This window comes from Capricornis sumatraensis, chromosome 17, assembly GCF_032405125.1.
Source record: "Capricornis sumatraensis isolate serow.1 chromosome 17, serow.2, whole genome shotgun sequence".
Lineage (NCBI taxonomy): Eukaryota > Metazoa > Chordata > Mammalia > Artiodactyla > Bovidae > Capricornis > Capricornis sumatraensis.
In genome coordinates this window covers 78,368,960-78,393,678 of record NC_091085.1, presented here as the reverse complement: position 1 = coordinate 78,393,678, position 24,719 = coordinate 78,368,960, and the positions used below count along the sequence as shown (strand labels likewise).

Genomic DNA, 24,719 nt, shown 5'->3' with positions numbered 1-24,719 from the left:
CTGAGGTGGCAGCTTTTTCTCCCTCGTTTAAGCTCTCGTTGGCCTATCACTTTCCCTTATTTACTTGCCTTTGTCCACATGTCTCCCCAAGCCCTCTGAAACTGCAGCCCCTGCAAGGTGAAGGGAGTAAGGTCAACAGCGGCCCTCCAGTCAGTGTGAGGCCGAGTCACTGTTTGCTTCTCCAACACCGACTGGGTCACCGGGAGGCTTGCTGGGGCCACAGGACTGGCTGCGGGTTAAGCAGTGAACCGGCGGAAGCCCCGCCTCCCGCAGACCCCACCCCGAGCTCCCGGTGAGCCGGGGCCCATGCTGGCGCGCCTGTCTGTCTGCAGATGAGGTGGCATGTGTGGTCCCTTCAGAGTGCGAGAAGCACTGCGGCGTCCAGGCCAGCTGCGGCCCCATCGCCTACCCCCTGCTGATGGCGGAGCTGCTGCCCAGCGGTAAGCAGCGGAGCTGGGCCTGGGGCTGGCAGTTGACGGTCCCAGGGGAGGCGGAGGCTGTGGCGGAGGCCCTCCGCGTTGCTGGAGCCTCGGGGCCTCCTCTTGCTTCCTCACTTGGACTCTCGGGTCTCACCGGCATTTGCACCGAGTAGGGGGTGGCCCTCTGGGTGGGGGCCCTCCCCTGGGTGGGGGCCCTCCCCGCCGAGCCTGTATCTTCCCCACCCCCCCACCGCAGATGGTTCATGGAGACACAGAGGGGAGCAAGGCAGCATCCCGCTTGCAGGGAGCTCAGGCCAGTGGGACAACAGAGGGGTGGCTTTCCTCTCACCTCCTTCCCCACCTCCAGAGGAGCCGAGCCAAGAGTACAGGCTTCTTAAATTCCACATTAGCTTTGTGTACCAGCAGGCCAACAGCACGGAGACATCGATTCCCCTAAAATACGCTGTAGGCGGCTCCCCCGAAGGAAGCGCCAGCTGCCCCACAGCTCAGGAAGGAGGCTACCTGGCTTCGCCCGCCGAGCCTTTGTCCGTGCGCCGGGGCTGCGGCCCGGGCCGTGGGGCTCTGGGAGGGCTGCCTGGCCTGTCCCCGATGAATCGGGGCTGGGGGCGCTGTTGCACGGGCCCTGTTACCCGCCAGGCTCTCCTGTGGCACGAGGGACTCGCTCACCAAAGTCCCTGCCACTGAGCAGCCTTTCAGGTCAAAAGCTGAGCTTGTCGTGTTTATAGCTAGCGTTTGTTGAGTAGTTGCCCAATGTTGGGCATTGTCTTCACCTTAACAACAGCCCTGTGTGATAGTTTTAAACCCACCTTGCAGATGGGAACGGTGAGGCTCAGGAGCTGCATCACTTGCTTAATGCTCTGGTCCTCTGGGTCTCATCTGTCAAAGGGGGACACCAATGGTTTCCTTTGCACAGGGCTGCAGGGGGGCCCTCAGGCTGATGTCCAAAGTGACCACTCTGGTTATTACACAAGGACCCAGCAGGAGACTGCGAGGCTTGTCACAGAGCAAGGACAGCTTCATGCACTGACCCAGCTTGGCGGGACTGCCACCCTGAGCAAATTCAGTGCGTGAGAATGCTCCTCGGGAGGCCTCAGGCACCTCCTGGGGCGGCCGGGGTGCTGGAGGCCCAGGCAGTGTTCTCCTTCCGCAGGCATTCGTGGCTTGGTGGTGTCTGCCCTCTGGGCCTCTCTCATGTCCTCCCTGACTGCTGTTTTCAGTAGCGCCAGCACTGTGTTCACCATGGACATCTACCCCCAGATCCGGCCGACGGCCACGAGGAAGGAGCTCATGATAACAGGAAGGTGGAGTATTCCTCTAATCTCACGAGTGTCTGCTGTCAGTGAAATGATGCCGCCAATAAGTCATTACGTGATACATTTAGGCTCTCAGAACTGACTCAATAGAAAAGACCCTGATGCTGGGAAAGATCGACGGTTGGAGGAGAAGGGGACGACCGAGGATGAGATGGCTGGATGGCATCACTGACTCGATGGCCATGAGGCTGAGTGAACTTCGGGAGTTGGCGATGGACAGGGAGGCCTGGCGTGCTGGGGTGCCCGGGGTCGCAAAGAGTCGGACACGACTAAGCGACTGGACCGAAGTGTTGTCTATGGGGTTGGCATCTTTACGTGTGGTATGGTGGGGTCGCAGAGAGTCGGGCATGCCTGAGCGACTGGACCGAAGTGTTGTCTGTGGGGTTAGCATCTTTACGTGTGGTATGGTGCTGCTTGTTTTTTGTTGCAGTTTTGCAATGAAGATGTATTGCTTTTATAATCACAAAGGAAATTGTTTCCACTTGGGAGAAAATTAAGTGGCGAGTACAGCGATAATGAGCATAGTTTATTAACACCCCCCAAAGTAGTCCTTATGAACGAGTGTGTGCTCATTATTCCAGTGTCTCTTTCAGTCCTCAGGACAGCCTTTAAAGGTAAATTTTAGTTCTTGTTCTTACTATACAAATCGGGGGTAGTGGCTCAGAAAAGGGAGCTGGTCTGCCTGACCACATGGTAAGCAGAACTCACCCGTCTCAGGGCTACACCGTCAACCAGGAGGCCACAAATGCTGGGCATCAGACGGGGGTACGAACGTGTAGACCTGGGCCTTGACACCCTTCCATAGGGTGATCCACCTCGAACCACACACACTGAACTTGGCCTGCGTTGAACCTCAGATGCTCTCTTCGCTCCGCGCCTCTTGCTCACGGTCTTCCCTGTGTGGCCCCTGCAAGTTGAGTTTGCTGTGACATTTTGATTAGCAGTTCACTCTTTAAAAAGCACTTTTGTGAGAAACTTTAAGAAACAGATACAAGTTTTATGTAAACTGTTATAGCACATGGGGAGAAAGAGAAGACACATTCATTTTATAAAGGTCAAGATATTGATGCCAAAACCCAACATGTACAGCACAGGAGAAATTAACCTAAAGCCTCATCTCACTGTTAGACACCAGTGCAAAAACAGTGAATAAGACAGTGGACACAACTCCAACAAAATACTAGAAAGAACGGTAAAAGAATGACACTTCATTGCCAGCTGTGATTATTTTCCAGAAGTGCAAGAGTGGTTCAGTATTAGAAAATGTGGCAATACACCTTACCATATTAATAGGTCAACAGAGGGAATCATATATACCCAGGTGATGAAAAAGTATTTCGTAAAATAGGTACCTTTCAACCCAGTAAAATATATCTGTATCACCCTGAAAATCAAGTCATGTCTAATGGAGCGAGAGAGAAACAAGGAAAGAACGTTCCTCTCTACCACTGTATTTATCCTGCCATACGTGCACAATAAAATATATCATATATATAAAACTAGACCTACAGGTGAAGCTAGCAGACAGAGACTTTGAAATCCCCATGGTTTGTATGTACAAGGAAATAGATGGAAAGAATTTGGAATTTTTCCAAAGAGTTAGAGTTTGTAAAAATGAGAAGGTCTAGAATTGAAAAACAAGTATCTGAAATTAAGAACTCAGTGGCGGGGACTTCCCTGCTCGTCCGGTGGTTAAGACGCCCCCTCGCAGTGCAGGGGAGGCAGGTTTGACCCCTGGTCAGGGAACTGAGATCCCACATGCCCCAGGGTCACTGAGCCCACATGCTCTGAAAGGCCCTACATTACGCAGAGATCCTGTGCACTGCAGCTAAGACCTGGGGCAGCCAAACAGATGAATTAAAAAAAAACAACTCGGTGGGCTAACAAGTGATTGGCTGAAGCAGAGGACACAGTAAGTGGCTTGAAAACGGATCAGTCGACAATTTCCGAGATAAAGCGTGCAGGGAAAGAAAGACACACCTGGAACACAGGTGAATATAATATATTATGTCATTGGAATTATATATGTGTAACTGTAGGAGCAATTTTGAAACGATAACAACCAAGAATGTTCCAAATATCTGGACAGCTATCCAGAGATGCAGGAAATTCCACAAATCTCAGGCGGGATAAATCCAAAGGTGACCATACCCAGACTGCATGGCGGTGGAGCTGCTGGAGACGGAGCTGGACGACCTATGGAGCAGCCAGAAGGAAGGGACTCGCATCGCCTGCAAACGGCGACCAGGACACGGACAGCGGAGTTCTCAGCAGAACCCGCAGAAGCCAGGAGCCAGTGAGATGGCATCTCCAAGTGCTGGGAGCAAACTGCCCACCTGAGGTTCAGTGCCCGCCAGGATAGCCTCCGGAGTGAGAGTGAAACAGACGTTTCCTGATAAATGCAAGGTGAGAGGACGTATTCCACTGGAATTTCATGATAAGAAATGCCAAAGGGGAGTCTTAGGCTGCAGGAAAAATAACCTGGCTGGAAGAATTGACCTTCAGAGAAGGATGGAGAGTGCCATCAAGTGTGAGTATATGGGAAATGGAAGAGAGCGGCTGCTGACATCAGTAAGGAGAAACGCCTGTGGGAGCAGCAAGCCGGAGGAGCAGAGCACACGCCGGGAATCCCAGCGGGAGCGAGAGCGGCTACATGGAGCGGAGACGGTCCCAGGGTCTCTGGCATCACACCGAGGCGTGCCAAAGGTGCGTGTGTGGCCTCCAGACTGAACGACATAAGGACAGCTCTAGGATGCGTAACAAGTCAGTAAAACACGAACGAGCCAATAAAATATTTGATTAGCCCAAAAGAAGTCAGGAGAATAAAAATTAAGTGAAAGGTAGGTTGAACAGAAAACAAGTAATAGAGTGATTTCCCCGGTGGTCCAGTGGTTAAGACTCTGTGGTTCCAATGCAGGGGGCTCACATTGAGTCCCTGGTCAGGGAACTGAGATCTGACATGCCTTGAGGTGGGGGAAGGCCAACATTTAGGCTTTTCTCTGTCTTGGCTATTAAAAACAGGATAAGGTGTACAGCGATCTCTTCAAGATAGCGATCCATGTTTCCTTTCGATATATACCCAGAAGTGGAATTGCCAGGTCACGTGGTATTTCATGCAAAGATGGGCACAATAAAGGACAGAAATGGTATGGACTTAACAGAAGCAAAAGATATTAAGAAGAGGTGGCAAGAATGCTCAGAGGAACTATACAAAAAAGATCTTAATGACCCAGATAACTACAATTGTCTGATCACTCACCCAGAGCCAGACATCCTGGAATGTGAAGTCAAGTGGGCCTTGGGAAGCATCACTATGAACAGAGCTAGTGGAGGTGATGAAATTCGAGTTGAGCTATTTCAAATCCTAAAAGATGATGCTGTTAAAGTGCTGCACTCAATGTGCCATCAAATTTTGCAAAACTCAGCAATGGCTACATGACTGGAAAAGGTCAGTTTTCATTCCAATCCTAAAGAGGGGCAATGCCAAAGAATGCTCACACTACCACATGTTTACACTCGTCTCACACGCTAGCAAAGTCCCGCTCAAAATTCTCCAAGCCAGGCTTCAACAGTGTGTGAACCATGAACTTCCAGATGTTCAAGTGGGATTTAGACAAGGCAGAGGAACCAGAGATCAAATTGCCAACATCTGTTGGATCATCGAAAAAGGAAGAGAGTTCCAGAAAAATATCTATTTCTGCTTTATTGACTATGCCAAAGCCTTTGACTGTGTGGATCACAATCAACTGTGGAAAATTCTGAAAGAGATGGGAATACCAGACCACCTGACCTGCCTCTTGAGAAACCTGTATGCAGGTCAGGAAGCAACAGTTAGAACTGGACATGGAACAACAGACTGGTTCCAGATAGGAAAAGGAGTACGTCAAGGCGGTATATTGTCACCCTGCTTATTTAACTTCTATGCAGAGGACGTCATGAGAAATGCTGGACTGGAAGAAACACACGCTGGAATCAAGATTGCCGGGAGAAATATCAATAACCTCAGATATGCAGCTGACACCACCCTTCTGGCAGAAAGTGAAGAAGAGCCTCTTCATGAAAATGAAAGAAGAGAGTGGAAAAAGTTGGCTTAAAGCTCATCATTCAGAAAACTAAGATCATGGCATCTAGTCCCACCACTTCATGGCAAATAGATGAGAAACAGTGGAAACAGTGAAAGAGTTTATTTTTGGGGGGCTCCAAATCACTGCAGATGGTGACTTCAGCCCTGAAATTAAAAGACACTTGCTCCTTGGAAGAAAAGCTATGACCAACCTAGACAGCATATTAAAAAGAGACATTAGTTTGCTGACAAAGGTCCGTCTAGTCAAGGCTATGGTTTTTCTAGTAGTTGGGTATGGATGTGAGAGTTGGACTATAAAGAAAGCTGAGCGCTGAAGAATGGATGCTTTTGAACTGTGGTGTTGGAGAAGACTCTAGAATCCTTTGGACTGCAAGGAGATCAAACCGGTCAGTCCTAAAGGAAATTGTGAATGTTCATTGGAAGGACTGATGCTGAAGCTGAAACTCCAGTACTTTGGCCACCTGATGCGAAGAACTGACTCCTTGGAAAAGACCCTGACGCTGGGAAAGATTGAAGGCAGGAGGAGAAGGGGATGACAGAGGCTGAGATGGTTGGATGGCATCACCGACCCGAAGGACGTGAGCGTGAGTGCGCTCTGGGAGCTGGTGATGGACAGGAAGGCCTGGCGTGCTGCCGTCCATGGGGTCGCACAGAGTCAGACGCGCCTGAGCGAGTGAGTGAGCTGACCTGAGCTGTGGCTCTGTCTTCAGTCTCTCGAGGAACCTCCATCCTGGTTTCCATAGTGGCTGCAGCAGTATTCACTCCCAGCAGCAGCCCGCAGCGCCCCCTCTTCTCCACCTCCTCACCGCGCTTGCCATCTCTCGTCTTTTTGACGGCAGCTGTTCTAACGGGTATGAGATGGTATCTCGTTGCAGTTTTTTGCCTTTGCCTGGTTAGTGGTGGTGAGCGCCTTTTGGTGTGCCTGTTGGCCATTTGAACATCTTCGGGAGAGCGTCTGTCAGGCCCTCTGTCCGTCTTCAAGCCTGCTGTCACTGCTGCCGAGGCTGCCGAGCTCCTCCTCTCCGATTAGCGGTCGTCTGTAATTCCTAGCGCTGCTCTGTGTACGTAACGCGCCTTCTTTCCTGTGCGTTTACAACTTTCCCTGCATTTTTGGTTTTCGACAGTTTTGTTATGGGTGTGCTGGTTGGGTTTTGCTGAAATTCTTAATCTGTAAATTAATGTTTTTCACCAGGTCTGGGAAATCGTTGACCATTATCTCTCTGCATATCTGTCTGCTGCGTCCCTCTTCTGCTTACACACATATTAGCTGTTTGATATTGTCCCACAGCTCACTGAGGCACTATTTATTTTAAAATTTTTTTCCTCTGCGTTCTTCAGTTTCCATTTTTATCAGTCTCCCTTGAGGATATTGGCCCTTTCTTCTGCCATTTCCAATCTACTGTTAAGGCCAACCTGTGAGTTTTTCATTTCGTATTTTCAACTGGAATTCTAGTTCTGGAGTATCTGTTTGGTTTGTTTTAAAACTTTTTTCTAGTATTCCATTTTCTGTCTTGATTTCCCATCTGCCCGCTCGTAACTCTAATTTCCTCTGAACCCTTTCTGATAACTGTAGTAGTTGCTTTGAAGTCTTTGGTCATTTTAATACCTGAACCATCTTGGGGTTGATTTCTATTGACCTCTGTTTTCCTTGACTATAGGTTACATTTTCTTACTTCTCCCCATTCCTAGAAAAGCTTATTATATACTTAACATTGTAGATAATAGGAATTCTGGATCATGTTCCTCTGAAGAATATTGGCTTTTGTTCAAGTATGCAGGTAAATTCCTAGCTGATTCCCTTGAACTTAAGGAGGCCTGTTTTTTTTGATTAATTTATTTTTTATTGAAGGATAATTGCTTTACAGAATTTTGTTGTTTTCTGTCAAAGCTCAGCATGAATCAGGCAGAGGCGTGCACACCTCCCCTCCCTTGTGAGCGTCCCTCCCATCTCCGTCCCCGCCCCGCCCCTCCCGGCTGACGCAGAGGGCCTGGCGCTTATGCTTGGTTAGAGCGCCTCCGTGTCAGTTTTCTCTAGTCCTATCATGAATTCTTAGTCCCAGACACGCTCTCTGCTTCCAAGGCATGGCTCTTCAGGGGTTTCAGTGGAAAGCCCTAGGCGGTTCCCTCTGCAGGCAATGGAATCTGTGCTCAGCCTTTTCTGTCTTTCACCGGTTGCTCGGTTGCTCGTTGTGGACTGTTGGGCAGTTTTCCGGCGTGAGCAGCCGAGGGCTTAAGGGAGCCGACACCAATCTAAAGCCAGGCGCATCACTGCTCCATTTGAAATGTGTAGAAATGTGTTATCCCTCAAGAAAGTAACATTCTCCATGTATTGTATATTTTAAGCATGACCACCTCAAGACGCACCCTCCAAATGTGATGGAAATCTACCCACGATCCAGTCCAGAAGTTGAAGGGGTTTTAGGAACCCTCGGGCCCTGTCAGGGTGTAGGGGTGTGGCTGTCTCTGCCACACTTCAGGAACAGGCGTCCGAGTTTGACCTGAGGCGTAATCAGGACGAGCTCATAGCTTATGGTTTGCAGATATTTTATTGGCAGGTTAAAAAAAAAAAAACAAAAACTCATCAAGCTGTTGTTGACTTTCGGTTTCACTTCCAGGTTTTTCGTTATAGTCTTGCTCGCTGTCTCCATCGCCTGGGTCCCTGCTCTGCAAGTGGCCCACAGGGAGCAGCTGTTTGAGTATATGCACTCGGTGCTGAGCTGCCTGACGCCCCCCGTGGCTGCCGTGTTCCTGCTGGCCATATTTTGCAAGAGAGTCACTGAGCAGGTAGGTGGCTCACACAGCAGGGTGGGCTGGCGGGAGGCAGCCTCTGATCCGTCCTCCGCACTCCCACGGCCGTCCACCTCCAGCTGTGCCATGCGTGGTGCAGCGCGCATGGGGCCCTCCTGCACGCTTGTCTGGCCACAGGCGGGCCCTCTGCTGTTGGTCTCTGCAGGAGGATGCTTTCCTGCTCAGAGATGTTGGACGCTCGGGGGGATGGTCAGTCCCGGGCTCCTACCACCTTCCCTGCACGAAGACCGTCTCCCCCACCACACGTAGAACTAGATAGAGAAAGATCCCAGCTAACCATTTGACCATCTCACCCTTAAGACTGGAAGCACGGTGTGCCAGAGCGTTTTCACTGGTTAGTGGAGTCACAGCCTGACCTGTCTCTCCTGCCTTGCACACGTTCTGAGCTCAGCGCCCCTGAGACCTGGCTCCTGCCTGCCCACCGGCCCTGGCCTCTCCGCACGCAGCCCCTGGGCCCGGCCGCTGCTGGTCACGTGCGGTGCTGACTGCCTGTCCCCTGCCCTCTGCAGCCCCTCTCCTTCCCCACGGAGTCTTTGCTTTGCCGTGAGAGTCTTCGTCCACCTCCATCTGGCTGCTGGCTCCTGCAGGCTCAGGCCAGGCTCAGTCCTCCAGGCCAGCTGGCTACTGCTTCCTGCTCTGCTCAGCTCGTGGGCGCACGCTCAGTCACTCAGTCCTGTCTGATTCTTTGCGACCCCCTTGGACTGTAGCCCACCAGGCTCCTCTGTCCATGGGATTTTCCAGACAAAAATACTGCAGTAGGTTGCCATTTCCTACTCCAGGAGATCTTCCCAGCCTAGGGATCGAACCCACACGAGGCCTGAGTCTCGTGCGTTGGCGTGGATTCTTTACCACCAAGCCACGGCTCCGCTCACCAGGACTCAGTTTAGCACCGAGAATGGGGTGAGGGGGCATCTGGGCTCCGGAAATCCTCCTCCCTGTGCTTGCTTGGGAGCGGTGTGGGCAGGAGGAGCAGGCGGCCAGGACGACCTGCCTCCCACCTCTGAGTCACTCTCGGGGTGTTGGGGCCTGCTACCGAGGGAGGTTGGGGAGCTTGTCAGTGGCTGTCCGGCTGCCCTGGTCCAAGGTCACAGCATCTTGTGGGTCCCTTCCTTGGCCTAGAGGACGTCTCCAGGCGTCTCCCTCACCCTCATCTGCTGCTTGGTCTGCCCTTTCCTGCACGTCTCCTTCAGTAAATGGGGCCTGTGGACCGCTCACCCGGCCTTTGGCTCCAGCTCTTTCTCCAGGGCTCTCCCCACACACACTGCGTCCTCTCCTCCTCCGACATCCAGCCTCCCTGAGCCTGGCCCCAAGCCCAAGTCGAAGTCCTTACGCTGAGGAGTGCAGTGTCTCGGCGGAGGAGACAGATGATACCCAGCGAGCAGATAAGATTTCTGGGAGTGGAGTAGTGCTGCCTAAGAGTAAAGAAGGGGGGAAAGTAAACAGGTATCATGGAGGTGAGCAGGGCAGACGCTGGGGCAGGGCGTGGGGCACAAGGGCACCAGCCAGGGCAGCGGGAGATTTCTCCTAAGAAGGTGGCCTGCAGCCAGAGTCCTGAAGGGTGAGCCGGAACCACCAAGGTCTGGGGAGAGACCAGGGCAGAGAGAAGGGCACGTGCAGAGGCCGGGCAGACGGGGCGGGCATGCCTGGTGGCCAGAGGGGGCTGACGGGAGGGCGGAGCCAGGTGAGGTCAGCTGAGCCGCCGAGCCTTGCTGCTCAGGGCGGCCAGGAGGGCCACCAGGGCTTCCGCAGAGGCAGGGCGCTCCCTGACCCGCGCTTCAAAGAGCTCACGCGGGCTCCGCGGACTGCGGGCGAGCAGAGACCAGAAGGGCGTCCCCGTGTGAGAGACAGCAGATGATCGCGACGGAGGTGGTCTCCGTGGAAATGACAGCCTGACTTGCTGATGGATCGGTGCCAGGGCAGGGTGGACAGAGGAGGAGCCAGGGATGACTCCTGGGGTCTGCGCCTGAGTAGCCGGGGAGATGGAGGTGCCCCCACCGCAGCAGGCGAGACTGAGGTCTTCTCGGACACTGTTTGGGATGCGTCCTCATCATCTGACTTAGACGTGTCTCCAGTACTCCCTGAGTTCTCTGACGGATTTGGTAGAGTGTGCGCCCCGCTCGGGTCTTTGTTCTGCCCCGGGTGGTGTTGTCTCCCGGTGCCGAGACGGCTCTGTGAGGTGTGTGCAGCCCTTGCCGTGCCGGGTTCAGCTCCGGAACCGGGCGACTCGGCTCAGTGCCGCCTTGCTCCCGGTGACTCGGGCCCCTCCTCTGCCAGGGCGCCTTCTGGGGGCTGGCCAGCGGCCTTGTGATCGGCTCCGTTCGCATGCTGACCGAGTTTGCCTACGGGCCCTGGAGCTGCTCCGAGAACAGGAGGTGCCCCCGGGTCATCTGCGGCGTGCACTACCTCTGCTTTGCCGCGGTCCTCTTCACCGTCAGCCTCCTCACCGTCCTGGGCGTCTCCATGTTCACCGTGCCGATTCCAGACAAACACGTGAGTGCTGCGGCGGGCGTGCTCCGGGTCGGCCTGCGGCCCCTACGTCCTGGGAGCAGCCTGGGAGAAAAGCAGCTGAAGAGAAGCCGGAGGGCTGGGAGTCGGGGTGACATACGGGTCAGAAATAGGCAAGTGACCTCCGTGCCTTAAGCACAGAGCCGAACTAAAAGGCAGTCTTCCAATGAGGTATTCACCGAGAGTGAGATGTTTGAGTTTTAAAACACAAATTTTCTGTGAAGCGCTGAGGTCACTCACTCTGGTGTGAGTTAATGTAAGCAGGGTCATCCTGGCTGCTGGCCTGGCCAGTGGGGGTGCTGGTGGGGGTGGGGGGGGCGGTACTGCCCGCAGAGCTGTGGCCAGCGGCCCGCACGCCCCAGCCACTTGCCCTGCCCAGGAGGAGGTGTCTGCTACTCTAGTTGGAATATAAAATGCCTGGGCTCAGAGGAGTGTGGTCACTTGTCCCTGACTCCAAGACCAGCCAGCGGCCCTGCTGGGCCTGAGCAGACGCCGGCGTGTCACCCGCAAGGGCGTGGCCAGAGGGCCTAGCAGGGCTGCCCAGGGCTTGGCTGAGCTGGAGGCCAGCAGGGAGGGCCCTGGGTGTCCAGGGTGAGAAACAGGAGGAGGCGCTCCGGGGGAGGGGCCTCACAAGGCCCCTCCCCCTGGGTCTGGACGAGAGCTGGGCCGGCTTTCTGCACCTGCAGACACCTGCTGAGTGTGAGTGGCTGAGCCCTGCTGGGGCCAGGCCACTGGGTACCAAGATGAGGCAGGCCAAGCCTGCCCTGGGCTGTGCGTGAGCGCTTGTCTCTGACAGCCAGGAGGTTCTTCCGGCAGGAAATCAGCCCCTGGGTCCGCCCTGTGGGTGACCCAGGAGCAGCAGACCAGGGGTGAGGGGCCGCTTCTCCCAGCCTGGAGGGCACAGCTTCCTGGACCTCAGTTGCCTTCTGGTACTGAGGTGTGCCTCGTACCCACAGTGTCCAGCCCAGGACACTGAGCTCGCCCTTTGCGAGGCCAGAACTGAGACCTGGGGTTCCCGAGCACCACGCTTTCACCACCCCACCCCTCCCTTCCTCCCTTGTTGGAACCAGTGACCACACCTCTTTTCAGCCCCTGGAGACCCTGGGGCCCAGCTCTGACGCCGTAAGCCCGACGGCAGGGCCCTGGTGGTGACAGGCCCCTTGTCTCCCCTCAGCTCCACCGCCTCTGTTGGAGTTTGCGGAACAGCCAGGAAGAGAGGGTGGACCTGGACGAGGACACAGAGGTGAAGAGCCCCGAGCCCCAGGCAGAGCCAGGTGAGAGGGAAGCCGGAAGCCAGTGACCGGAGGGGCCTGCTCCCGCCCCCAAGCCCGCGGTCTGCGCCTCGAGGTGGAGGCCCCGTGGTGGGGCCCTCTGAGACCCCTCTCTGGGGTTCTGGCCCAGGAATATGGAGGTGGGAGGTGTCAGCACGTGCAGGGGGAGGAGGGGAGGGTCTGGCCCAAAGCTAAGGGCAGAGAACCAGAAGTGTCTGGCAACCTAGAAGTGTCTGCGGTGGGGCGGGAGGGATGCACGGATTACCGTGTGCCCCAGGACGGGGTCGGGGGAGGGACAGCGGGTCGCGGCACCTCTCACAGCGGTTCAAGCCAGAGGCTCCTGGGAGCAGGCAGGCATTGTCCTCAAGGAGCAGTGGGCAGCTGCCCCCGCGAGGGCGCCAGGGACGCCTCTATGGACACCTGAGTCTCAGTCCCAGCAGCGAGAGTGTCCAGGAGAGGCTTGGGTCGGGGTCTCCAGGAGGCCCGGGGGAAAGCGCTCAGCAGGGGGCCAGAGAGGCGTGTGGGGCCGTGGGGAGGGCGCCTGCACCTCCTGAAGCTCTGATGCAAGCGGGATGAAAGCCTAACAGGATTAGTCCTGAGTCTGCAGCAAGGGACGGGGGCGGGGGTGTGGAGGGGGCGCTGTGGCAGGCATGTCTTGGGGACATCGTCCTGGGGCCCCGCCTCCACTGCTGCCAGGGGCCCTCTCCTGACACCCACAGCCAGGCGGCCCCGGGTCTCTGGAGGGTGCCACGCTCTCGGGAGCACTCTCCCTGGGGGACGGGGGAAGCTGCCCGTCAGGGCCAGTGTGCAAGGCCTGTCCTTGGGGCCCCTGGAAGTCCTGTCCTCAGTCGTGGGTGGATGACCATGATGACGCTGTGCACACCTGCCGTGCACAGGGGATGTGCCAGCCGCTGGGTGTGACGGGGCCATTATCGTCCCAGTTCAGAGACGGGGAGACTGCGGCCCCACCCAGGAAGTGTCTGCCCCGGCTCTCACACGACCCAGCGGTGGTGGGGCCCCGGCTCGCACATGACCCAGCGGTGGTGGGGCTGGGGAGGTTGGGCACAGGCGGGCTGACTCTAGAGCACACGCTCTCGGCTACTGGCCTGTCCCACCTCCCTTCATACAGCCCTTGGGCTGTGGCCACGTGGTGGGTCAGCCCTCTGGGCCTGGCAGCTGACAGCGGCATCTGAGAGGCCAGGCCTCGTCTCTGGGGTCCCCGGCGGCGGCCCCTCCCCCGTGACACAGGCCCCAGCAGCAGCGGCTGGTGAGTTCCACAAGCCCAGGTGCTGCCTCAGCCTCGGGACCCATCGGGTGCGGCCGCTGCCCAAGGGGAGGAGACGCAGAGCGGGTCGCACGCACTGCTGGACACACTGCTTGTCATCAGGGAGGGCACTGTTCCCAGCCGCGTGCGCGTGGAGCTGGCCGTGGTGCTGGCCTGGGCGGGCCGTACTGCCAGACGCCGGAGGCAGGCCAAGCCCCAGAGGGAGGCGTTTCACTGATTTGGCCCAGAGATACGGGTGGAAATTTGCCTATAATTCCTGGGCTTCCCCCCGCTCCTGGAGAAAACCACCAGTTCCCCTTCCAAGGACCCAGAAGGTCCTCGGGTCGGGCCGTGAGGCTGGTGCTACCTGGAGAAGACACTCCCAGGGCTGCTAAGCAGAGAGAGCAGGGCAGCAGGGCTCTTCTGTCCTCCGAGGCGCAGCCTCTCACCCTGGACCTGCAGAGCTGGGCTCAGTGTGGGCCCGCAGGGGAGGCCTGCCCTGTGCCAGCCGGGCTCTGGACTGACCAAAGTCTCTGCTGATGCCAGGCGATCGTGGCCCCCGGCCCCTCTCCGTGCCCCCGAGGCTGGTGGGAGGCGCCCCTACCAGGGCAGCCAGGGCTGAGGCTTGCTGTCCGCACCGGGAGCCGGGCCACCGGCCTCCCTTCGGGGCTCCCCACGAGACGCCAGACCCTGGGAAGACCCCTCCTGTGTGCCGGCCTCCTGACCCTGCCCATCCCCTCGGTTCCAGACATGTTCGTAGAGGACAGGGGCTGCCTCTGGAAGGCCTGGGACGTGTTCTGTGGCCTGGAGTTGCTGCCCAGCCCCAAGCTGGCCCCGGAAGAGGTGGTCGTGCCTGAGACGGAGCAGGATGACGTGCTTGAAGGCACAGCGCACGGCGCCACGTCAGGAGGGACGGAGCAGCAGGAGGCGCTGGAGGAGCAGCTCCTCTGGAGCAAGGTGCTCGGCCTCTGCGGGCTCCTCCTGCTGCTGCTCACGGGCCTCTGCCACGTCTACTTCTACTAACCGCCGCGCGGGGGCGGGCACGTCCCGGGGCGGCCCACGGACGAGGCGCCGGGCCACTCCGCCGAGCGTGCGCCCCGAGCCCCAGGGCTGCGGCCCGCGGGCGGCGAGGGCACCGGTGAGCACGCCTGTCCTCTGCTCGCTGAGCCACTCCCTACAGACCGCCCCGCCGCACGGACACTGGCTTCCACGCTAACTCCGGCGCTTTATCTCTTGATATCCTTGGGAGCCTTGCCTGCGTCCGCTGCCACCATTTCCTTCCCGTGCCCACCTCCATTGGCAGTGTTCTCTCCTCTGGAAAGGTACAGCTGCTGGCAAAGATGCCCACCCACGGGCTGAGCCCACCGCCAAAGGTCACACAGGCCAGGGCTTCCATGGACAGAGGCATTGGCAGCCGCCTGGATGGTGGTGGGCTGAGCTGCTCCCTGCCTGAGGACCAGGCCTCCCTGCAGCCCGCTTCTGTCTGGCTGCGCCTCTCAGGGACAGACGGAGAGGAAGCGTCCCTCCTTGCCGAGCTCCGCCTAGCGCCTCCCAGTCTGCCTGCTACTGGGAGTCGAGCCCTGGGCTGGATCCCCTTAGCGGTCGGGTTGAGGCCATTCTTGGGCTGTGTCTTTGCAGGGGCGTCCTCAGCCACCCCGTCCTCTTTCTTCTTCTCAGACCAGAATAAATGATTCGAGTCTTTAGAAAAAGTCTCAGATACGTCAGAGGGATTTGGGGGAGGCCCACAAGCATTGCGAGCTCACCCTCTGAAGGTGCGGTCAGAACCAGCCCATCTCCGCCCGTCCAGTCCTTCAGCTGACGTGTCTGAGTGCCTGCTGTGCCCAGCACTGCTGGGAAACTGTCATGGGCAGAACTCGTGGTCTTGGGAAGCAGAGCGGAGCGCTGGTGGTGATGGGCAGCGCCGAGTGTGGGGCCCGCTGTGCCCTGCCCGGGGCCGTCACCACCTTCAAGCCGTGGAACCAGCCCAGGAGGAAGGACCAGATCAGCCACGCTTCACAGGGCAGCAGACTGAGCTCAGTCAGGAAACCCAGTAAAGGGGGCCCTCCGCACACATTCACAGCGGCAGGAGCGCCCCAGGGAAGAGGCCTCCCTCGACTAAAGCAGAGGTCAGCGAGCCAGCGGGGCGACAGTGGCAGGGTGTGGGAGGACGGGTGAGGCAAGGGTGCGAGCAGGCCCGGGCGCAGAGCTGGGAGGGCGGGGAGGGCGGGCGTGGGCAGGGGCCCAACCTGCAGGCCTCACATGCTTTGGGATGCTGAGTCGCTGGGAGCTTCAGCCATGAAGGAATAGGACCAGGTGTGCTGACTGCTGCTGGGGAGGTGAAAAGGAGGCGAGAACACCCACCAGGAGGCTGTTAGAGGAATCCAGGCAAGTCAGCAGCAGAAAAGACAGGGGAACCAGTCAGCACCAAGGGAAGCCAGCAAGCAGAAGTCACAGGACGCGGGTCACTGGGCTTCTGGAAGGAGGGCCCAGCAATGGCTCTCCAGCTTGAGCACATGCCGCAGCCCCAGCGCTGGAACACGCAGGACGGGAGCAGCCACGGGAGGAGGCGGGGCTCCGTGGGGGGCACGCGGACTCCGAGTGGCGTGAAGACGCCCTTTGCCATCTTGACTGCGTCCGGTCTTTCTGGTCCGTGAACGTGGGACGTCCTCCCGGCATTTAGGGCCCCTTCCATTTCTTTCAACAGCATGTGGTCTTCAGCACTCAAGTTTCACGTGTCCAAGTTGATTCCTGGGTATTTTATTCTTTTTGATGCTTCAGTGAATGAGGCTTTTTTTAAAGTTGAGATACAGTTGATACACAATACTAGGTAAGTTACGGGTGTGCAACGCAGTGAGTCATAATGTTTAAAGGTCGCACTCCGTCTATATTAAAGGGTTGGTTTTGCATTTCCTGTGTTGTACAGTACATCCTTGTAGCTTATTTATTTTATACACAATGGATTCTGCTTGTCCCCTGCCCTTCATTTTAATTGCATTTTCAGATGGGTCATTGCTCAGGTGCAGAAAAACAGAAATTGTATCTTGATCTTGGAACCTGTAACTTTGTGGAATTTGTTAATTCTTATATTTTTAAAGTGTATTCCTTGGAATTTTTTCACACATAAAATCATGTAATCTGCAAGTATGGACAACTTCTTTCCAACCCGGATGCCTTTTATTTCATTCTCTTGCCTAAACGGCCCCGGCTAGAACCTCCGGTACAGTGTCGAGTTTGGAGCGGTGACAGCGGACGTCCTTGTCTTGCTCCCGGTCTTGGAGGAAAAGCATCGAGCGTCTCACGGTCGAGTGTGATGTTAGCTCATGGTCGAGTGTGATGTTAGCAGTGAGTTCTTGCAGATGTGATCGTGAGGAAATTCCCTCTATCCCTATGTTGCTGTTTTCAAAGCTTTATTTCCATGTTTATTTTTGGCTGTGCCGGGCCCTTACTGCCGTGCCTGGGCTCTCTCTAGCTGCAGCGAGTGGGGGCCTCTCCCTGGGGTGGCTTCGCTTGCGCAGAGCCCAGGCCCTCGGACACGTGGGCTTCAGTGCTTGCAGTGGGGGGCTCAGTATTTCTGGCTTTGTAGCTGCCCTGGGGCGTGGAGGGTCTCCCCAGCCTGGGGCCCGGGCCCCTGTCCCCTGCCCTGGCAGGCGGGTTCTTGGCCCCTGGAGTACCAGGGACGTTTTTGCCGAGAGTTTTTTATTTTGTTTTAGTTTTAAGGTGGTGTTTTTTTTAATGAAATGGGTGTTGGATTCTGCCAAGTGCTTTTTCCTGCGCCTGTGACGGTGACCGTGGGATTTTTGCTCTTTATTCTCTTCGCTGTTCGTTGGTTCCTCGTCGCGCGTTGAACCCGTCTTGCATCACTGGGAGAAATGCCCGTTGGTTGTGGTATATGAGGCTCTTTCCACGCGGCTGGGTCTGGTTTGCTAGCATCTGGTTGAGCTCTTGTGTCTACTCATGTAGAGGACACTGGTCTATAGTTTTCTTTCCTCGTGAGGTCTTTGCCTGGTTTGGGGATGGGGGTGGTATTAGCCTCATGGAATGAGCTGGGAAGTGTCCCTGCCTATTCTCTTTTTTTCAAAGCAGTTGGTGAAGGGTTGGTATTAATTCTCACCCGGGAGACATTTAAGGGTCGGTATCAAGTTGCTTGCAGGGGTCCGGAACCCGGGAGAGAGAGGAGCTGGCGGTAGCGACTCAGATTGCAGGGAAAGAAGCCAGCGGGCGCCCTAGCTGAGAAGGGAAGCTGGTAGAGGAAGCCCGCCAGGCAGGCGAGACGGTGCGGGAGAGCGGGACAGAGCGGCCAGGTTAGGAAACGGGGATCTTTCTACAGAGCAGACCAGCGGGGCGCAACCGGGGCCCCGCGCGGAGGGCCAGGACGGCGGCCGCAGGGAGGGAGGGGCCCCGTGCTCGGGTCTCGGCGGCCAGGAGGTGGCGCGATGGAGGCAGCGCGCCGTGGCGGAGGCGACGGGGCAGGCCGACGGGCCCCTCAGAGCACAGCGCCGCTTTATGAGAGTTAACCTGAAAGCCCCCTGGGCCCGGCAGCCGGCCCCTCCCGGAGCAAGGGGCCCTGCCTGGGGCTCATCCCCGGGAGGCAGGCGTCCCTGTGTCCCTCCTAGGTAAGCGAAGCCCTCAGTCCCTGGGAGGACGCGGGGAAGGCTCTCAGTCCCCGGGGATGCTAGTTTTCTGGGAGGTTCTTTCCCACAGGAAGTGGGGCTGCTGTTTGCGGATGGAACGAGGGAAAAAAAGCTGGTGTGAGTCCTGGAGAGCAAGGCCCTGGTTCAGCCCAGGCAAAAGAGTCCATCCCTGAAAGGGAGCCAGACTGCCAGCCTCCTCGTCCCTTCACAAGCCCATCCCAGCAGCCTGCTTCTCCTTGCTACGTCACCTCCCATCCCTGCAGATGCAGACACAGACGCTCTAGCCTGCAGACAGCAGCGCGAGGGCCGGGGGAGGCCAGCCCAGGCTCACTTAGGGGACTTGGCTTTGGGGAGCTCAGCTGTTTGAGGGCGAGGCCTTAAGGGGCTACCCTGTGCGGAGCACTCATCCCTGCGGTGCGGGGTGGGGGGTGGGGTCCTGTTACAACTCACCCTCCTCCAGCAAGAGCCCAACAGGGGTGGCACCCATGACCTTCCTTCCTGCCATCCCATGTGGGAAGCTGGCTGATCCAGGGAGCACGGCCGCACCCCAAGGGCCCATTCACCCCAGTGTCCAGCCCCCTCCTCCACCTCATCCCTGCTCTCTGCCCTCCCAGGGGCCTCGACTGCAGCAGGGGGGTGCAGGGAGGCCTCCCACCCGTCCCCGGGACCCGAGGTCAGCCTGTGACCCAGTCCTCCCAAGCCGGGCGTTTCCCCTTTGGCAAGAGAGAGGAGACACATGACTCACTCCAGACCCATCGGGTGCCACCATTCGGACCGAGATAGAGAGACCCCGTGCGTTTATTCGGGCGTGGAGTCGCGGGGCCAGGGGTGCGGTAGGAGACTCAGGGCTTCCACTCGATGACTTTGATGGCGATCTGCGCTGCCCGCTGCACGGCCGGGCTGAGGTCCTCCTCGAGTGCCCGGAAGGTGGCCACGTGGGACTGCAGGAGCTTGCGGCCCTCGGGCGCCTCGGCCAGCATGGTGAGGGCCTTGATGGCGTTCAGGCGCGCCTTGCTCAGAGACGAGGGCAGCAGCTGCAGCAGCGGCTGGGTGGCCTCCACGTCGAGGGCCGCATACTTCCCTGCCGGCCACCGATGCCAAGTAGTCCTGGGGTGGGGGGAGCCCTGCCCACCTCCCAGGCCCCCTGGCCGTCCCTGCCCGCAGCCTGGGCCCCACCAGCGCCCGCACTGGCTTCTCCCCAGCCACCAGGTGCCTTGCCAGGCAGCACGAAGGATCTCTTGAAAGTTAAACTCGTCGCTGCCCCCGCCCCGCCCGCTGAAAGGCCATGCTTGCCCTCACCCTCCTGCATCAATCACTTCTCGCTGCTGTCAGCGTGGCCAGCCCCCTTGGACCAGGCGGCCCCCCTCATCCTGTGGGTCCCCCCCACACCCCCGCCCCCAGGACACCCCGCCCCTCTGCTCTGTCTCGCGCCCCCAGGCCCCCAAGCTGCAGACCTCAGAGGCCGAGGCATCCGTGTCTCTACTGGCCGCCCCACCACCACCGGGGCCTGGCCTGCCGTGGGAGCTCAGGGTCCCTCGGCAGGAATGCCAGCTCAGGGAAAGTGGCCTCATGTCCCCAAACTCCCGTGTCGCCAGGGTCCCCTGAGAGCCCCCAGCCCTCCAGGCGCCCACCCAGGACGCCCGGGGGGAACACTGAGCGTGGCCCAGAGCGAGTGGGGGTGGGGGGTGGCCGGGGGGCTGCGGGGGGCTCCTCAGGGCAAATGGGGAGCAGCGGGACTCCCAGCGCTGGGGGGTCTGCCACTGACTGAGGATCAGAGGCCCAGGCAGCCGGCAGGGGGGCACAGCAAGGAAGCTCGGTGGACCCGGCTGGTGCAGGCGGCGGAAGGTGCTGCACGGACCCCGCCTCCAGGCAGGGAACCAGTCCCGGCCCCTCCGACCACCCAGGGTGCTGACTTGAGTGTGGGAGTCAGGGTGGGGGGTAACCTCAGTTCCTCTTCGCCCCCCGCCCCCGCCCACTGAGGAGAGCACTGCTGGGCTCCACCGTCCGTCCGCCGGGACCTCAGGAGGACTGGCTCACGGGTGTGGCAAGCGAGTCAGTTGAGAATTTTGGTTCACAAAGGGCCGGGTCAGAGGCAGGAATTCCAAAACAGGGAACCAATAGGATGACAAGGAGGGGCCCGGAAGAAGAGGGCGGAGCCCAGGACCGTCCCGGAGGGGGCGGCGCCCGGCCAGTCGGGGGCGCGGAGACCCCGGGGCAGGCGGCAGACCCCCGCCCGGGCCGCCTCACCTTCGGTGGTCACCGCGGCGTTCATGAGCGCCCCCGCCGCGTTGGCCTGCACCTCCTCGTCCCTGTCCTTCAGCAGGTGCGCCAGGATGGGGATGACGTCGTGCTGCCACACCTGGACCTTGCCCTCCAGGGGGACACTGCGCCGGGCACAGGCTGTGAGCACGGCGACCCTGGCTCACGAGGGACTCAACGCCCTGGGCTCCCTGTCCCGACTGTGCAGATGGCGTCTCCTGGGCCTCCCTTCCTCACGGGAGGGGGCGGGACTGGGGGCCTCCTGGGGCACAGAACTATCGGGCCGCCTGGTGGAGGGGTCCTGCTCCCCCAGGGCACAAGCAGGCGGGGAGCGGGGGGCGGCCAGCCGGGGCCTCACCTGACAGCGATGAGCGTGCGGGCGGCTTTGCTGCGGATGCCGCTGTTGGCGCTCAGGAGCTTCTCCTTCAGGAAGGGCACCGCACGGCTGGCCAGCGCCTCGGTGGCGTCCTCCGTGAGGCAGGCGGCCAGCGTGTCCAGCAGGAGCGCCTGGATTTCCTCCTCTTCCCGCTGCAGCTTCCACACCAGTGAGGGGATCAGGCCGCTGTTGACGATGCCCAGGGCCCCTGCGGGACAGGAGCGGGTACGGAGCGTGGGCCAGTGGCCACCCACCACCTGTCACGTGTGTTGGAAGCCGGAGGACTGCAAGGGGGGCCTGCAGTATTCGACCAGATAAATTACAAATCCCATCCTCTCCTGCTGCCAAGCAGGGGCCTGAAACCACGGCTGATATGCTGGGGTGGGAACTGTGAGGTCACGGAGAGTCCCAAAAGGTCCAGCCCTTGGCCACCTGGGATTGGGGGGCACCCACCTGGAACAGTAGCCTGAGGGGCAGCAGCCGCCCCTGTGGGACCCAGGCACACGGGGGGTCCATGACCCTCCCCAACCACCATGAACCAGAGGGAAGCCTGGGGTGGAGGTGGGGGGCATCAGTCTCTCCTTCCACCCACACTGTGATGTGTCTGGGATACCCGGGCAGCCCCGGGGATGGCAGAGAAAGCTGGCCAGGTCAGGAGGAAGGTTTAGAGTGAACAGCACAGCGTCTCACGTAAAAAGGGCTGCGCCCCCAACCACAGTGGGCGGGTGGTCCACAGATTCCGGCCGAGGGGTCGGGAGGGGCCCTGCCTGGAGCCGCCTGCCCAACCCCCGTGAAAGCTCCTGACTTACTCCTCCCAGCCTGCCCACCTGGGGCGTCAGCATACAGCTGGCTGCCGAGAGGAGACCCCAGAGACGGCCAGGCAGCACCCCAGGGTGCTCCTGAGTGCTCAGAGCTGCTGGCAGAGCAGCCCCCACGGGGCAAGGAGTGGGCCCCCAAGGAGGGCGCCCGACAGCCCAGGCTGCCCACCGTGAAGCCGTCCTCAGTCCCCCGCCGGAGCTGCCACCGCTGTCTCCTGCCTCCCTGGCTCAACCCTCTAATTTACTCCAGAGAGACAAATAAACAGGTTAATTATCCTACAGGTCTCTGAGTGCCAATTAGCACCCAGGGACTTCCCCTTTGAAGACATCGCGCAGCCTTCCGCCCTCGGTCCTCGAGAGCTCGCGTGACAGGGGCCTGTGGAGAGGAAGGGCAGCGCGTGCAGGGCCCCCGGTGCCCCCGGCTGGCGTGCTGCTGGGGCGTCAGGTGGAGCCACCAGCGCCGCCCGTTTCTGCTCCGGGCACTCACAGCTCAGGAAAAGCGTTTTCCTGTTGCCTCGAGAGTACTGGCTTCTCTAAGTTGTGGGGTGTTTTAACATTTACTTTTGGCGTCCCTAGGTCTCCGTCGTGGCTCACGGGCTCAGCATCCGCCCTGCAGCAGGTGGGGCCTTAGTTCGCTGAGCGTGGCTCGAACCCATGTCCCCTGCACGGCAAAGCAGATGCTTAGCCACTGGACTGCCAGGGAAGTCCCGTGGTTTGACACACACAGATTAAAGGCAGAAGGCTAGCCACGGTGGACTCCTAACTATCCAGCCGTGTGATCTTAGACAGCCACCCACCCTCACGGAGCCTGGTGTCGTTACTGGCACAAGCCCACCTGGCAGGGGGCAGTGCGGTGTCAGAGCAGGAGGGGTAGGAGGGGGCTAGCGTCAGGGACTAGTATCCCCGTGTGCCCGGACACAGGCCTGGCACAGCAAGGGTCTCAGAGCCCACGGAGTTCCAGCTGCAGGCCGGGGCCTGTAGGTGCAGGTGAGGGGTGGGAGGGGGATCAAAGGCTGCATAGTTCCCACCCTGCAGGAACACCTCTCGGCGGTCCCTGCCCGCCCCTCGGGGGGTCTGAGCACCCTCTCCCCCTCAGCCCTGCTCTCCGGCCCGGCCACCACCAGATAAGCACACCCGGGCCTTCCGCTCGGGCCTCCCAGCCAGTCCCGCTCGGCCACAGCCGTCTGGACTGCCGCTCCCCAGCCCACAGTGCGGAGGTGACAGTCTGACCCTCCGAGAAGGACGGTGCTGGCCGACGGAGGGATGTGGTTCCTGCCTGGGGGCTGCACCACCCATCAGGGCTGAGTGGGGTCTCCGCACCCGAGCCAGCCCAGGGAAGGTGCTGTTGTGGACAGGTGAGCAGCGAGAGTCACGCGGGCGGGAGAGGCAAGGCCTTCAGCTGCCCAGGGCTTTCCTTCCCAGCATTGCTGGGCCTGGCTCATTTGGAAACGGGAGATTTAAAAATAAAACGCGTGCGGGGTGCGCCTCTCTGCTCGCTCACTTTGCTGCTTTTCAGCTAAAAGGAGAGTCGAAGGCCTGGCTATTTATAACTAACCCAGATCTGGCTTGTTCTAGTTGGGGGGGTGGGTGGCAGTGGTGGTGCACAGACCCCAAAGAAACCTGTCAGAAAAAGCCATCAGGACCCCCGGCAGCCCGAGACCCAGCGGCGGGGTTGGGGTGAGCAGGATGGACAGGTGGGGCTCGGAGAAGAGCTGGCCAGAAGGGGGCGCCCTAGGGCGGTGGGGAGGCCAGAGCGAAAGTCAGCAGAACGGTCGTCCACCTGGAGCTGACCCGCGTAGATGAGGCATTCCAGGTCCTAGGGGCCCCGGAGGCCCCGGGGGAGCTGGGCTTCGTGGGGCAACAGCGTGACCCCTGCCTGTGCCCAGGGAGACCCGGGTCCAGCGCAGATGCTGGGCCAGGAATGGCTGGGACCGAGGGTTGTGATCCCCAGGCGTAGAACTGCTGGGGTGGCGGTTCGGCCACTTCCTGAATGCTGAGTGGGCTCAATCAGCAGGGAGCCCCGTCCCCCTTTCTCCCACGGAGCCTGCGCTGTGCTCTCCGGTCCTGTGCTCTCGGGCAGTGTGGACCCGGCCCCAGGGCCTGGCATCCGCCCCAGTGCCCAGACCTCAGCAGGCCTGGCCTCCACCTGCCTGTCCGTCTTTTCAGCCTCCTGCGGCCCCCGTTCCACCCTCGCACCTGCCTTGGCTCATGGGGACCCTGCTCTGTCCTCAACTTCCTCGGCCCCTCAGGAGCGCCTGACACGGTGACCACATCTTCCTCCCAAGATGCCCCCACCCCGCGGCCCTGGGACGCCCCCTCCCAGCTTGCACCTCTCCAGCGGCTCCTCCGAGGGCTTCACAAGTGCCTCCCCTCGCTCTGGCATCCTGCCCCACTCCCCGCACTGGCTCCTCTTGGCCCCCAGCCTCCATCGGGCCATTCCCAGACATGCCAGGTCACCCGTCTTCTCCCGGCCTGGCCTGAGCCTCACAGACGGACTCTCTTTCTTCCTGTCCCTGGGGTGACTTGCTGACGTTTTCATACTTGATTCTACACTTGACTGCACACTGCGGGGCCAGGCCTACTGTAAATAAACGTGAAGACAGTAAAAAGAAATGGAGGTGAACCTTGCCATCCTCCTCCTTAAATTTTGAGACCCAAAACTCTCCCGCGGTTCTTAGGCCAAGCTGCACAGTCCCATCCAAGGGCCGCCAGCAGCTGCTACCGTCCCCTGACCTGCCCAGCCTGGGTGGCTGGCACCCTCGGGGCTCCAGCTGGGCTGGGCCTCTGGCTTCGTCCCGGCCGCACGTGGCTCACGCTCGGCAGTCTGCCCCAGCTTGCGGGCCCCCTCCATCCTGAGCACAGAGAGAGCGCTTTGCTGAAAGGAGGATGATGGTCGCTGCTCGAGGTGGGGGAAGCACTCACTTCCGCAGTCAGGGGGCTGGGGGGCTTG

The 24,719-nt window shown here is 59.1% G+C and overlaps 2 protein-coding genes across 5 annotated transcripts in view; one reads left to right on the top strand and one right to left on the bottom strand.

Moving 5' to 3' along the window:
• Nucleotides 1-14,708, top strand: part of LOC138093592 (sodium/glucose cotransporter 1-like) — a 46,860-nt gene extending 32,152 nt beyond the window's left edge. The window contains exons 10-15 of the mRNA XM_068989639.1: nt 333-440; nt 1,591-1,741; nt 8,453-8,621; nt 10,920-11,135; nt 12,325-12,424; nt 14,434-14,708. Coding sequence (XP_068845740.1) covers nt 333-440; nt 1,591-1,741; nt 8,453-8,621; nt 10,920-11,135; nt 12,325-12,424; nt 14,434-14,708 — 1,019 coding nt within the window. The remainder of the gene's footprint in view (nt 1-332; nt 441-1,590; nt 1,742-8,452; nt 8,622-10,919; nt 11,136-12,324; nt 12,425-14,433) is intronic.
• A 4,397-nt stretch (nt 14,709-19,105) lies between these two features.
• RSPH14 (radial spoke head 14 homolog) overlaps nt 19,106-24,719 on the bottom strand; it is a 47,989-nt gene continuing 42,375 nt past the window's right edge. For 3 of the 4 annotated variants that reach the window (XM_068989466.1, XM_068989468.1, XM_068989469.1), the window contains 3 exons: nt 20,934-21,159; nt 20,564-20,716; nt 19,106-19,397 (listed from right to left, as the gene is read on the bottom strand). In XM_068989466.1, coding sequence (XP_068845567.1) covers nt 19,115-19,397; nt 20,564-20,716; nt 20,934-21,159 — 662 coding nt within the window. In that variant the 3' untranslated portion in view covers nt 19,106-19,114. The remainder of the gene's footprint in view (nt 19,398-20,563; nt 20,717-20,933; nt 21,160-24,719) is intronic. The other variant, XM_068989467.1, reaches the window with a different exon arrangement.